Source organism: Jaculus jaculus, chromosome 1 (genome assembly GCF_020740685.1).
Source record: "Jaculus jaculus isolate mJacJac1 chromosome 1, mJacJac1.mat.Y.cur, whole genome shotgun sequence".
Lineage (NCBI taxonomy): Eukaryota > Metazoa > Chordata > Mammalia > Rodentia > Dipodidae > Jaculus > Jaculus jaculus.
This window is the reverse complement of record NC_059102.1, coordinates 231,183,659-231,196,869: the sequence shown is the minus strand read 5'-3', so window position 1 is coordinate 231,196,869 and position 13,211 is coordinate 231,183,659. Positions and strand designations below refer to the sequence as shown.

The following is a 13,211-nucleotide window of genomic DNA, read 5'->3' as shown; positions in this document are numbered from 1 at the left end:
CTCTCAAATAAATAAAAACAAACAAAAAATATTAAAAAAAAAGATGAAGCTGAATCTCAAATAATAACAGTAACAGCACTAGCTATATTCAGAATATGTCAGACTTGACTTTCACATGCCTTGGCTCATTAAATTGCCACGAACAAGATATTAGTGTTCCAGCTTAACTGAAAAGATAAAGCCTTAGTTCAATAGAGTAAAATTATAAAAATCAAGTCTCCCACAGAAACCAATGATTTAACCATAGGTTATACAATTTCTCTACACTAAAATGAAATCTTTTAAGTAAAAACCATGGGTTGGAGAAATGATTCAGTAGATACAGTACTTGCCAGGCAAGCATGAGAAGCTAGGTTTCAATGCCCAAAACCCACATGAAATGCTGGGCAAGGTGGTGCACAACTGCAATCCCAGTACTAGAAAGGCCGAAATGGAATTTCTGGGGTTAATTGGTCAGGTACAATATTGACAAAATTTCTACCATTTAGCCACTAAAACATTTCATATTCAGTAGCAGAGTTACAAATAAACAGTACTTTACTGGGGAGCTAAACATTATAAAACACATAAAATAAGAAAAGAATAACAAGTCAGCTTCCATTATAAGAGAACACTTAAAAAATAAATAGGAAAAAACAATTCCCTCCTCCATCTCAGAATAGGACTGGTTCCCAGCTTTGGCACAGTTCCAAGTTTGGTTGTTTCTCCCCTTCAATAAACTGTATCTTTCCTTGTAACTATCCCTGTGTTTGAAAAAATCCATTGTTCATAGACACAAGAACCTAGAAACTTGAGTGAGTAGTAAGTCTCCAAGTCCCCTCCAAACTTAGTCCACTCACTGATTTCACTCATAGCATAGCTGCCTTTTTCTCTTTCTTTATCTTCTAAATAAACCTTTTTGACTGCTTGTGCATTTCAATTTTTCTAATCTTTTTTTTTTTTTTTCTTTTCTTGGTTTTTCACAGTAGGGTCTCACTCTAGCCCAGGCTGACCTGGAATTCACTCTGTAGTCTCAGGGTGGCCTTGAACTCACAGCGATCCTCCTACCTCTGCCTCCCGAGTGCTGGGATTAAAGGTGTGTGTCACCACGCCTGGCTGCATTTCAATATTTTAAATGATTTCTTTTTTGTTCATTTTTTATCTATCTGAGAGCAAAAGACACAGATAGAAAGGCAGAGAGAGAGAGAGAGAGAATGGGCACACCATGGCCTCCAGCCACTGCAAATGAACTCCAGATGCGTGTGCTCCCTTGTGCATCTGGCTAACATGGGTTCTGGGGAATCGAGCCTTGAAACGGGGTCCTCAGGCTTCACAGGCAAGTGCTTAACCACTAAGCCATCTCTCCAGCCTTGCATTTCAATTTTCTAACCAATGAGCCATTTCTCCAGACCATCGTTTTCAATTTTTTTATAAAGTTGTCAATAACTTGGAATCCCAACTGGTCACAGAGACCCTACTGTTATGCAAAGTGTTCAAAGGAATGCAGACATCTAGATGCCTTTGACATTTGTAGGCCTATAATTAATGTGTCAGATGATTTAAACTAGGTAATAATTCTGCATGTAAGCTACCCTTCATGACTTCTGTAAATACTTGCTTCTGAGTAGAATATAGCCAGCCATGACCTTGTGTGAATTTGTTTTTTTCCTTCTTAAAAATCTGCAAAATGCCTAAAACATGATGTACTTTGTATGAAAACAGCCTAAACAGGGGCTGGGAAGACGGCTCAGTGGATAAAGATGCTCACTTACAAAGCTTGCTGGCCTAGATTCAGTTCCCAAGCAGCCATGTAAACTGGATGCAGAAAGTGGCACAAAAATCTAGTATTTGTTTTCAGCAGCATGAGGTGCTGGTGCAGGGGTGTGTGTGTGTGTCTGTGTGCACACGGACATGCACATGCTATCATGCACACACACACACACACACTGGAAATAAATAAAACATTAACAAAAAAAAAAAAAATCCAGGGCTGCGCATAGTGGCTCATACTTTTAATCCCAGCACTCACAAGGTAGATGTAGGAGGATTGTTTTGAATTTGATGTCAGCCTGAGACTATAGAATGAGTTCTAGATCAGCCTGGGCTAGAGTGAGACTCTACCTCAGAAAACCAAAAAGAAAAAAACATATAGTTCAGTGGTGCTTGATTATATGTTAAGATGTAGTCTACATTATGAGATTACTTTATCTATTAGGTATATATCTTAGAGGCGAGAAAGCAAAAATTAAGACCTCAACACATATTTGATGAATTTAAATAAGTTACTTATTGTTGGCTAGGTTTATTTCAGCTTATAGCCTTGAGGGGAACTGTCATCATTGTAGGGATACCTGTCAATAACAGACAGTAGGACATCACATCTTACATCAGCAGGGAGAACACAGCAAGAGTGAGCTACTAGCATTGGGAAGAGGGGCTGGACTATAAAGTTTCAAGGATCACCCCAGTGACACACCTCTGCCAACAAGGCTCCACCTCTCAAAAGTCCCTACAACTTGCCCCATATGCCACGAGTTGGGGACCAAATATTCAAAACACATGAGGTTATGGGGGATATTTTACATTCAAATCATTATACACTGAGGAAAAAGGCTGAAGCTTGGTTTCAGGCAGAGGAGAAACTTGCCTTCTCTAGGAAAGATGTGTTAACTTTGCAAGAAGGATTGGAGTTAAGAGAAGGGGGAATGAGATGGATAAGACTGCCTAGCTATTAATGCCTACATCTTACTCTTTAAACTAAAACCTCATGTCTGTAGCCAAAAAGCATAGCAGGTTTGGAAGTCATTGACAACAGACCTCAACTCCTGTTTCCCTGATAGCATTAAACAGGAAGATAACAAGTTTGCTCCTCCATAGGACTTGAAATACAATATGAAAGGTAGAAAGGTAGAGATGTCAGAGCTTTTCCCATTAGGGGAAAAGCTACTTTCTCCTGGTCAGAAAAAGAAAATCCTCTGGTCCTGCCTAGAGACATGACATTCTAAGCTATCCAAAACACAAGATTATGATGGCCTCACTTAAGAGTTTTCCAAAGGACCTATCAATCATATGGCCAAGAAACCATTCATCCCTACCCCTTACCTAAAGGACATGCAAAAGAGGAACACAGCATAGTTATCCTTTGGTGGGAGAATGTATAAATACCTACCACATGTCTTCCCTCTGGGCAGCTATTTATAAATCTTTACTGCTAACCCTGCCTGATTTTCTATATTCTAACTCACAAACACCTAATTTTATCCTTTCCCCCTTTCTATTGCTTCTTGAGATACAGGCTGGAATACTAAGCATGATGTTCTGTGCAAGATCTCTCAGTAAAATCTTCTTGACTTTACCTACTCCTCATTGTCTATGTGGCTAATATTTCCTAGTCTTGAAAGAAGGATTTTATGGTAAGAAAATTTGCAACAACAGGATCTCAAAGACCGACCAGGGGTGGGGTACTGGACTCATTGTTCTTTTTCCCAACATGGCCACATTGAATAAATCTCCTTATTTGGCTTTTCACTGTTACTTGTTTATTTATTTAGCCAAATGAATGAGTAAAATAGGCAGGGGAGTAGTAAGAACAATCTTATCCAACAAAGTCAGGATTATGTGATACCCAAACTGGACAAGGACACACAAAAAAAGAAAAGTACAGATCAATATTCTTTGATGCACACAGATGGAAAAATTCTCAATCAAATTCAGGCAAACTGAATCCAGGAACACATTAAGAATATTATATATGCCATGACAAAGTTGGTTTCATTCCAGGAAAGCAAGGTTGTTTCAACACATGTAAATGAATATGTGTAATACACACAGAAGAGACTTAGTGACAGAACTCTCGTGATTTTCTCAGTCCATAAAGATGCTTGACAAAATTCAACATTCCTTAATAAAAATAAAGTCCCCAAAGAACTAAGGATGGAAGGTACACACCTAAACTAATCAAGGCTATCAATGACAACTAAGACACCAGAGGAGGGAAAGGTCTTCCATGTTCATGGATTGGAAAAAACATAACATTGTGAGAAATGTCTATCATCCAATCCATATCAAAATCCCAATTGCAATGTCTCTACACCTAAAAAAAACATAAAATTCATATGAAAGCATGAAAGACTTCAAGTAGCCACAGTAATCCCTATCACAAAGAGCAATGCTGGAAATATCATCATACCTAATATCAAATATCCTTCAGACCTATTGCAACAAAAACAGCATGGTAGTGGCACAAAATATACATGTACACACATGGAATAGGGGACCCAGAACTATACCTACATAGCTCCAACCACCAAGTTTTTAACAAAGCTTTCAAAAACACTGCAGCAAAAACAGCCTCCTTAGCAAATGATACTGGGAAAACTGGATTTCCATATGTAGAAGAACAAAAGTAGATCATACTTCTCACCCTGGATATAAATCAATTCAAACTGAATGAAGGCCTTTGATGTAAGTCCAAAAGCTTTGAGGTCACTAGAAAATGTAACTTCTTAAAAAGGACTCATAGAACACAAAATAATCCCATTTGTATTATTAATGTAATCCCACTGACTAACCGGACTACAAAAAAAGGAAAAGCTTTTAGACAGCAAAGGGAACAATCACCAGAGTAAGGAAACAGCCTCCAGAATGGGGAAAAAAAAGACAAGACAAAACAAAACAAAAAACTGCCAGCCAAACATCAGACAAGGGTTAATATCTAAATGATACTAAGAACTATATTAAACACCAAGAAAAATAATCCAATCAATAAATGGAGTACTGAACTAAACAGAAATTTCTCAAAAGAGGCAATACAATAAATATCTTTAGCCATCAAGGAAATGAAAATTAAAACTACATTGAGACTCCATCTCATTGTTGTCAGAACAGCTATCAAGAAATCAAGTGAAACAAAAATAAAGGGCTGGGGAGATGACTAAGACGTTAAATGTGCTTGCTCGCAATCCTGCCAACTCAAGTTGGCTTTCCTAGCACAAAAGTAAAGTGGCACACACATCTATCTACCCAATGCTCCTACAGCAATGGGAGGCAGAACCAGATGAATCTCCAAGCCACAAGGACAGCTAGACTGGCCTACCCAGCAGCAAAAACAATTAGGGAACTGTCTCAAAAAGAAGATACACATATGGCACATAGATGCACCTCCAAAACAACACAAATAAAAGTTTAGAAAAAAAATAAAACAAGTGATAATCGATGCTAGAAAGGATGTAGTGAAAGACAAAACTGTAAATACTACTTGTGGGAATTTCAACTGGCATCATCACTATGGAAGTTTCTAAAAACAAGAAAACCTAAATCAGGAATTACCATAAGATCTAGCTATATCACTCCTAGTTATATACCCAAATATATATAATTCCTATAGCAGAGATACATGCTCATCCACATTTATTGCTACTATTTATTTACAATAGCTAAAAAAATAGAACCAGCCTAAGATGTCCATCAGTAGATAGATGGATAAAGAATAGATATGCAAATAGGATTTTATTCAGCTGTTAAAGTGAAATCTTTGCATTTACAATTAAGTAGATTGAACTGGAAACCATGTTAAGTGAAACAAACTATACTAAAAAGACAAACATGACATATTTTCTCTCATATGTAGAAACCTAGATTTAAGTGTGTGTGTGTGTGTGTGTGTGTGTGTGTGTGTGTGTGTGTGTGTATGAGAGAGAGAGAGAGAAGAGGAGAAGAGGAGAGGAGAGAGGTGAACTAGAAAGGGGACTATAAAAGATTATTTTTAAAAGAAAGATAGGTAATGGCATACATGTTACATGGAAACAGAAGAGGAGATGGTAGATGATAGAAGGGAGTAGCAAGAACAGGAAAGGGTAGTAGGTAAAAAGTATGTAAAAAAAAAAAAATACCACAATGAGGGGTTAGAGAGATGGCTTAGTGGCTGAGGAATTTGCCTATGAAGAATAAGGACCCAGGTTCAATTCTCCCAGTACCCATATAAGCCAGATACAGAAGGTGGCACATGCATCTGGAGTTTGTTTACAATGGCTAGTGGTCCTGGAACACCCATTCTTTCTTCTCCCTGCCTTTCTCTCTCTCTAATATATAAAATCTAAAAACACGAATTAAAAACATACCACAATGAAACCCACTGCTTTTATGATAACTTAAAAAAAAAAAAAAAACAGGGGCTGGAGAGATGGCTTAACGGTTAAGCACTTGCCTGTGAAGCCTAAGGACTCTGGATCAAGGCTTCCCCAGGACCCACATTAGCCAGATGCTCAAGGAGCCACACACATCTTGAGTTCTTTGCAGTGGCTGGAGGCACTGGCACAGCCATTTTATCTCTGTCTCGGTGTCTGTCTGTCTCTCTCTCTCTCTCTCTCTTTCTCTCTCCCTTTCTATCCTTCTCTCTGCCTCTTTCTCTCTCTGATACTCTCAAATAAATAAATAAATAAATAAACAAACAAACAAAGACATTTAAATGCAAAACCCTTTACAGGATTGCCCAAGCCTTTCTCATTTTTTTTTTTGCATTTTAATCATGTTTGTGAGCCATAATTTAGAATATAAACATAAAATAATATGAAGCTGATTATAATGTCTTTTCCACGCTTATTTACTGATGGAATTTATCCTTCAGCAGTACAGCTGTGGTGGCAAGAGTTAACTTTTCCTTCTTGACCCAAGAACTGTTTCCAACATTCCTTCAAGCAATCCAGGTTTCTCTCTCAGTGACAGAAGACAGTACAATGATGTCATACTGTTAAAGGAACCTTGCAAGTACAGAAGAAGATGAACCTGAAAATTAACTCTCAGGGTCTCAGAAGAGCAGAACTAAGGTTCAAACCTTAGAATCACAAAACTATTTTTTTATTATGCTCATGATACCTGGCCTAAATTCTGATTTATTTTGTACTAAGTAAGCATTTTCAACTATTACTAAAAATATATTTATATATAATTGTCAATATATTTTTATAATATATATTTGAAACCCTAATAAAATATGTAATTTCCTGTTAAAGGACACATAAGAACATTTCTAATTATGGCTTACCCCAGATTACATTTCATCCTAAATAGGGAAATAAAAAGTTAGATCACTATATTTAATTTTATTCTTAGAAAGGGTTCTAAAGAAAATGACTTCAGAAAGTATCTTATAGTGGATATTAAGAAAAAAATTTAAAGTGTATGTATGTGAAATTATAACTCAATCTGAAAACTGTATTCTTTATTTTTTAAGAGAAAGTGCATGGGGGTTGGGGAGAGAGAATTGGCACACTAGGGCCTCAGCCAGTACAATTGAACTCCAGGCACTTAAACAACCTAATGGGCATAGGCAACCTTGTGCTTGCCTCAACTTTGTGTATCTGGCTTATGTGGGACCTGGAGAGAAATCAAACATGGGTCCTTAGGCTTCACAGGCAAGCATCTTAACCGCTAAGACATCTCTCCAGCCCTGAAAACTTTTTTGAGGGGACTGGGTGGATGGCTCAGCAGTTCAAGACACTTGCTTCCAAAGCCTACTGGACCAGGTTCAATGCACTAGTATCCACCAAAAGCCAGATATACAAAGTGGCATATGTGTCTGGAGTTCATTAGTAGTGGCAAGAGAACCTAGGTGCCAATAGTTTTCCTCTCTCACTCTTTATCTCTCAAATAAATAAATAAAAACATCTAAAACTTTTTTTTGGTTCAACAACTCCCTATACAAAGAATTAAGATTTCTTTGATGTAATATTCTAAAGCACAAAAAAAGGACTGACCAGCTAAGCAAGATTTTCCTACTAGTACAACAGTGGCATGACTGGTATGGGAGTAACCAACTGCTCTCTGAATTTGAGGCCCACTCCAATCAGAGGGAATTCATGCCTGGCTTGGAAAACATCATCAAAAGCCTATGGCTAGAAGGCCCTAGTGGGAAGGGGAGCTGCTACATTTTTTTTGAATAAGTGGATATGTTGAGTCAATCAAGTTGCCCTCTACATATTTGTTTATGCCCATAGATTAATGCTGCTATCACTTTTGTTCAGATGAGCTTCCTTCTAGATGGTGGGGACTACTGTGGAGATTCAAACATAACAGTGCTAAGAGTGACTTGTTGAGAACTCAGCACAAAATGAGGCATCTCTATCATACCTCCTAAAGTTCAGCAAACATTATGGAAGAGGGGATAGAAGGAATGTAAGAGCCAGAGGATGGGGAGGCATATTTTGGAATTTTGCCCAAAGAGGCCATTCATTTATAACCTCACAGTGATTGTCATTACATGCACAAGACATGTATGACATCAAATCCACCAACATTTCATCATGGATGATGATGGAATAAAAAAAAAAAGACATCAAAATATAAAGAAGGGAAGAAAGATTCAGTGAAAGGAGGCTAAGGGAAGGGAGGCAAAGGGAGGTAATAGAAGAGCATTATCAAAATACATTATGTCCATGTACAAAAATATCAATAAAAATATAAGAACAGATGCTAGAGCGATAATTTAGCAGTTAAGGCACTTGTCTGTGAAGCCTAAGAACCCAAGTTCAATTCCCCAGAATCAACGCAAGCCAAATACACTGGAGTTTGCTTGCAGTGGCTGGAGGCCCTGACATGCTCAGCTTCTCTCTCTCCCACCCTCTCTCTCATAAATAAATAAATAAATAAAAATATTTAAAAGTATAAAAACAAATGAAAGGAAAATCTTTCACATTATTTGTAGACACCTTTTTCTGAAGCTCAAGTATTTCTTAAGTAGAAAATAGCTGAAAAGTGGAACTTTCTAAAATATATTTTCACTGGGGTTATTTTACCACAGAAAAAAAAGAGATTTTAGAGCCAAGATGACTGGCTATTGAGGCTTTACTAGCATCAAAATTTCATATTCTCTGGCTATACACACTGCAAAAATCCCTCCTTCTGCATGAGCTGCAAATTGTTATACATTAAACTGAAATCAACATATGACATGGAAATTATATGGTATATACTGACAGAAATAGTTAAAATAATGTGAAACCCCTAAGAAATAACTGAAAGACATGAGAGAAATTACTCCACCAAAATCAAAAGAATCAAATTTATCAACTATTTTTTTTACTACTTTCTTTAAAATTTATCGAATTTTTTAAATAAAATAGGTTACACAAATAGACCCCTTCTCCCCCATACCAATTCTGCTGAGGATCTTTCATGGGGTTATTGGTGTTCATTACAGGGACCGAGAAGCCTCAGTCAGTCTCTGCAGGGATGTGGGAACATGGTATCTCAGGCTATTCCCACGCACCATAAGACTCTCATAATCTTTCTACCCAGGCTAACCTGGAACTCTCTCTGTAGTTCAGGTTGGCCTTAAATTCATAGATAGCCCCTCCCTTCAGACTCCCAAATGTTGGAATTAAAGGAATGCATTACAGGCCTGGTTTAAGACTTTAAAAAATAATAAACAGCGATTTTTAGTGTGAAAGCTAAAATTTAGGTATAAGTAATGGTTCTTTCTTTTATTTACTTCTTTTCTTCCTTTCTATTTCTTTTTCTTTCTTTCTTTGATTCTTTCTTTCCTTAAGGTGTGTGTATACATACATGTATGTATGTGTATAGAGAATAACATCGAGGCAATTGTCCTCTCTTTCCACCTTCAAGACAGGCTCATTCTTGTTGCTTTTGCCACTGGATGTGCCAGCCTAAATGGGTCACAAATTTCATTATTCTCTTGGCCTTGCCTCCCATTGCCATAAGCAGCTTGGGATCACAGATACATGAACTACTTTGCATCTGGCTTCCAATGTGTTCTGAGGAGGCTCAAATTCAGGTCAATAGACTTGTGCCTTTAAACACTGAGCCATTTCCCAGACAATTGGTAAATAATTTTCAGAGAAAAATTTACTTAGTATGGGCTGTGTGCTGGTTTGATTCAGGTGTCCCCCATAAAGTAAAGGGTTCTAAATCTCAGGTCCTCAGCTGGTAGCAAACTGGGAATTAGATCCTCCTAAAGATGATGTATTGTTGGCGGTGGGCTTATGAGTGTTATAACCAGCTTCCCCTTGCCAGTGTTTGGCACACTCCTCTGTTGATGTTGTCTACCTGATGTTGGCCAGGAGGCGATGTCCACCCTCTGCTCATGCCATCACTTTCCCTTGCCATCATGGAACTTACCCTCAAGTCTGTAAACCAATATAAACCCTTTCTTCACACAGCTATGCTTGGTCAGGTATTTTCTTCCAGCAATGCAAAGCTGACTGCAAAGGTAAAATTGGTACCAGTAGTGGGGCTATTGCTCCTAGAAACCTGATACTGTGACTATGGCCTTTTGAAACTGATTTGCAAGAGGAAAGTGGAAGGTTAGAAACCTGGGCCTAAGAGATGCTTGCAGTATACATTTTGATGGACTATTGTAATGAGAGTTGAAAGACCTGAATGCAGCAACAACTATGGACTATGAGTTTTGGCTTGTGAGGGTAAGAAAGAGCTTTGCCGAGACTGGATTAGAAGCAGTTTATGTGAGATGCTTGCAGTTATGCCTGTGTCCTGAGAACTTGTGCAGGAATGCATTGTATAGAAATGGACTGGTGTGGTTAGAGGGATATGACACAGATAAAAGTAAAATTTTGGGCCAGAACTATTGTCTGTTCAGCTGTAATTGTTTGAGATTACACCCATTGAGAGTGGGCCATCTAGGGCTGGAGAGAAGACTTAGCAGTTAAGGTGCTTGCCTGCAAAGGCAAAGGACCCTGGTTCAATTCCCCAGGACCCATGTAAGCAAGATACACAATGTGGCACATGCAACTGACCTTTATTTTCAGTGGCTAGAGATTCTCGCATGTCCAATTTCTCCCCACACCAAATAAAATAAAATAAAATAAAATATCAAAAGAGAGAGAGAGAAAGTGGGCCAGCTAATCTGCATAGGGACAACAGAAATAATGAAAACTCTTTTGAAAGGGCCTGAATGCTGAAGGAGTATCCTGCTTTGCAAAGTCTGCTTTATTCCTCCCTGGGTTACCAAACAGGTAGCCCACCTGTACTATGGAGTATAACAAATGCAGGAAAGATCGGGTCATTGAATTTACTACATGGTTTTGTTTTCTGGAAATGGTCATGGGCAGTATGCAACAGGCTTGCTGGATAACCCGCATGGAGGCCTGATGGAGACATGAAGGCGAACTGCAGGTTGTAGTAGAGACCCGATGGAGATAGTAGTACTATGGCATGGCATCCAAGACAGCTGCTGGCATTGGATGAAGCTTTTTAGAACCTGAATAGATGAGCTGGAGGGGTAGAATGGGGCCTTCAGAGACTTATCACTAGTTAGAGTTGTCACTCTTGGAGCTACAGAGTTTGTTGTTTGCCCTGTTTTTTTTAAATCTCGTATTGCTTCAATCTATCTTCACTATGCCCAATGCCATCTTTTGCAGCATGAACATCTATTCTGTGCAACTATGCTTTGTTATTGGTATTATGGCTTAGTTAAAAGACCTTGGACTATGGTAATGTTTGAACATCACTGGGACTAATAAAAACTATGGGCACTTTTAAAATTGGACTGAATGCATTGCATTTTTACACCATGGATAGTTATCAGTTTATGGGGTCCAGAGGCAAAATATGGTAGTTTGATTCAGGTGTCTCCCCAAAATTTATGGGTTCTAAGTGCTACATTCCCAGCTGGTGGATATTTGGGAATCTAGCTTCCCTGGCCAGTATTGGGCACACTCTCCTGCTGCTGTTGTCCACCTGATATTGGACAGGAAGTGATGTCCACTCTCTGCTCATGCCATTATTTTTCCCTGCCATCATGGAGCTTTCCTATGTCTATAAACCTAAATAAACTTTTTTCTTTCACATGCTGCTCTTGATTGGGTGCTTTCTGCCAGCAACACAGAGCTGACTGCAACAGACTACTGATTACAAGGAAATGACTGTTAATTAATAGCCAATTACTTAAACATGCAAATAATTAAAGACTATTTTTACCTGGTTGCCAAAGAGGTTGAATCCATTAATTGCTTCTAGAGCTGCTTTGGCTAAACCAACAGAGCTAAAAGAAAAAGGAAATGCTTTATTACTGTGAATTATCTAGTCACAAAACAAGAATCATTATCTGATGAATATTCACAAGCATGTTTCTTCACTAACAATTCCATAGGAAAACAATGTCTAAGATATTCCATTCTGACATTTAACTATTTTAATTTTTCTTTTTTAGTGATCATCTGGGAAACTATACTGAGGTATACCTTGATCAAGATTCTAGACTCTTGATCATGCCAGTGGTTTTAATTCCAGCTTCATTTCTATTCACTAACCAAGAGAAAAAAAGATGAACTTTAGAGAAAAGTATACTATGATGATATATGCAGTAACTACCAGTTTGTGCATCATTACCACATATCAACACAACAGAGCTTTTCTGATGTCAATTTTGAGCCTTAAAAAGGGTTTTGTATGTCATATACTTGTTACAGAGTGTGGTTTAATGTATCCACTCAGTCTTTTTCTAGGATCCAACATAATACACATTATTTTATGCTTAAAGAATAACTGATTATTTTTTGCTATCTTTTTCTTTTTGTAAGAAAATGAGCACTATTGCCCTTGGTATTCTCTTCCTTTGGCCTCCCAAATGCCACAAACAATAGTGCTAAAAACTGGGAACATTTGTTCGATTAAAAATATAGCAATGTGATCTTGTGAACACCTACCTATTACTTTTTTAGATCTATTGTATCGTTTATTTTACTTGTCATAATTTTTATTACTTCTATTCAAGGCATACATATACTGTTAATATTATTTTAAATTAATAAGCAGTAATCATTAAACTGTGGTTCTAAAGCAGCAACAGAGGCATGGTACCTGGGACCTTGTTAGAAATGCCATTTTTCACTCCTCTCTGGAAGACAGACCCAGAAAATAATGTTTAAAAGTCCTTCAAGTGTTTGAATGAAATTTAAATTTCAGAATGACTGGCTGGGAGAAGGTAGGTCTGTTGTGGAATATGGTCCTTGGGACATAACATAGCCATGGCCATGTCATCTTAATCAGAGTAGCTGTGACCACCCAAGAGACTCTCAAGATTGGACCTATTGTTTCTTCATATATTAAGGAGGTAGGGAAGCCCATGAGACCCTCACCTGAGATTCCATTCACTCTCCCAGCTGGATGTAATTCTGTCCTAAATGCACGTGGTTTACGGAGGTGTCAGAGTATAGGGTATAGAAAAATAAGTAAAGGGGCTCCATCTATGTAGTTTT

The 13,211-nt window shown here is 38.0% G+C and overlaps 1 protein-coding gene across 2 annotated transcripts in view; it reads right to left on the bottom strand.

Moving 5' to 3' along the window:
* Positions 1-13,211, bottom strand: part of Phkb (phosphorylase kinase regulatory subunit beta) — a 236,070-nt gene that overhangs the window by 135,042 nt on the left and 87,817 nt on the right. For both annotated transcript variants that reach the window (XM_004664836.2, XM_004664837.3), the window contains one exon: positions 11,932-11,995. In XM_004664836.2, the coding sequence (XP_004664893.2) occupies positions 11,932-11,995 (64 nt within the window). The remainder of the gene's footprint in view (positions 1-11,931; positions 11,996-13,211) is intronic.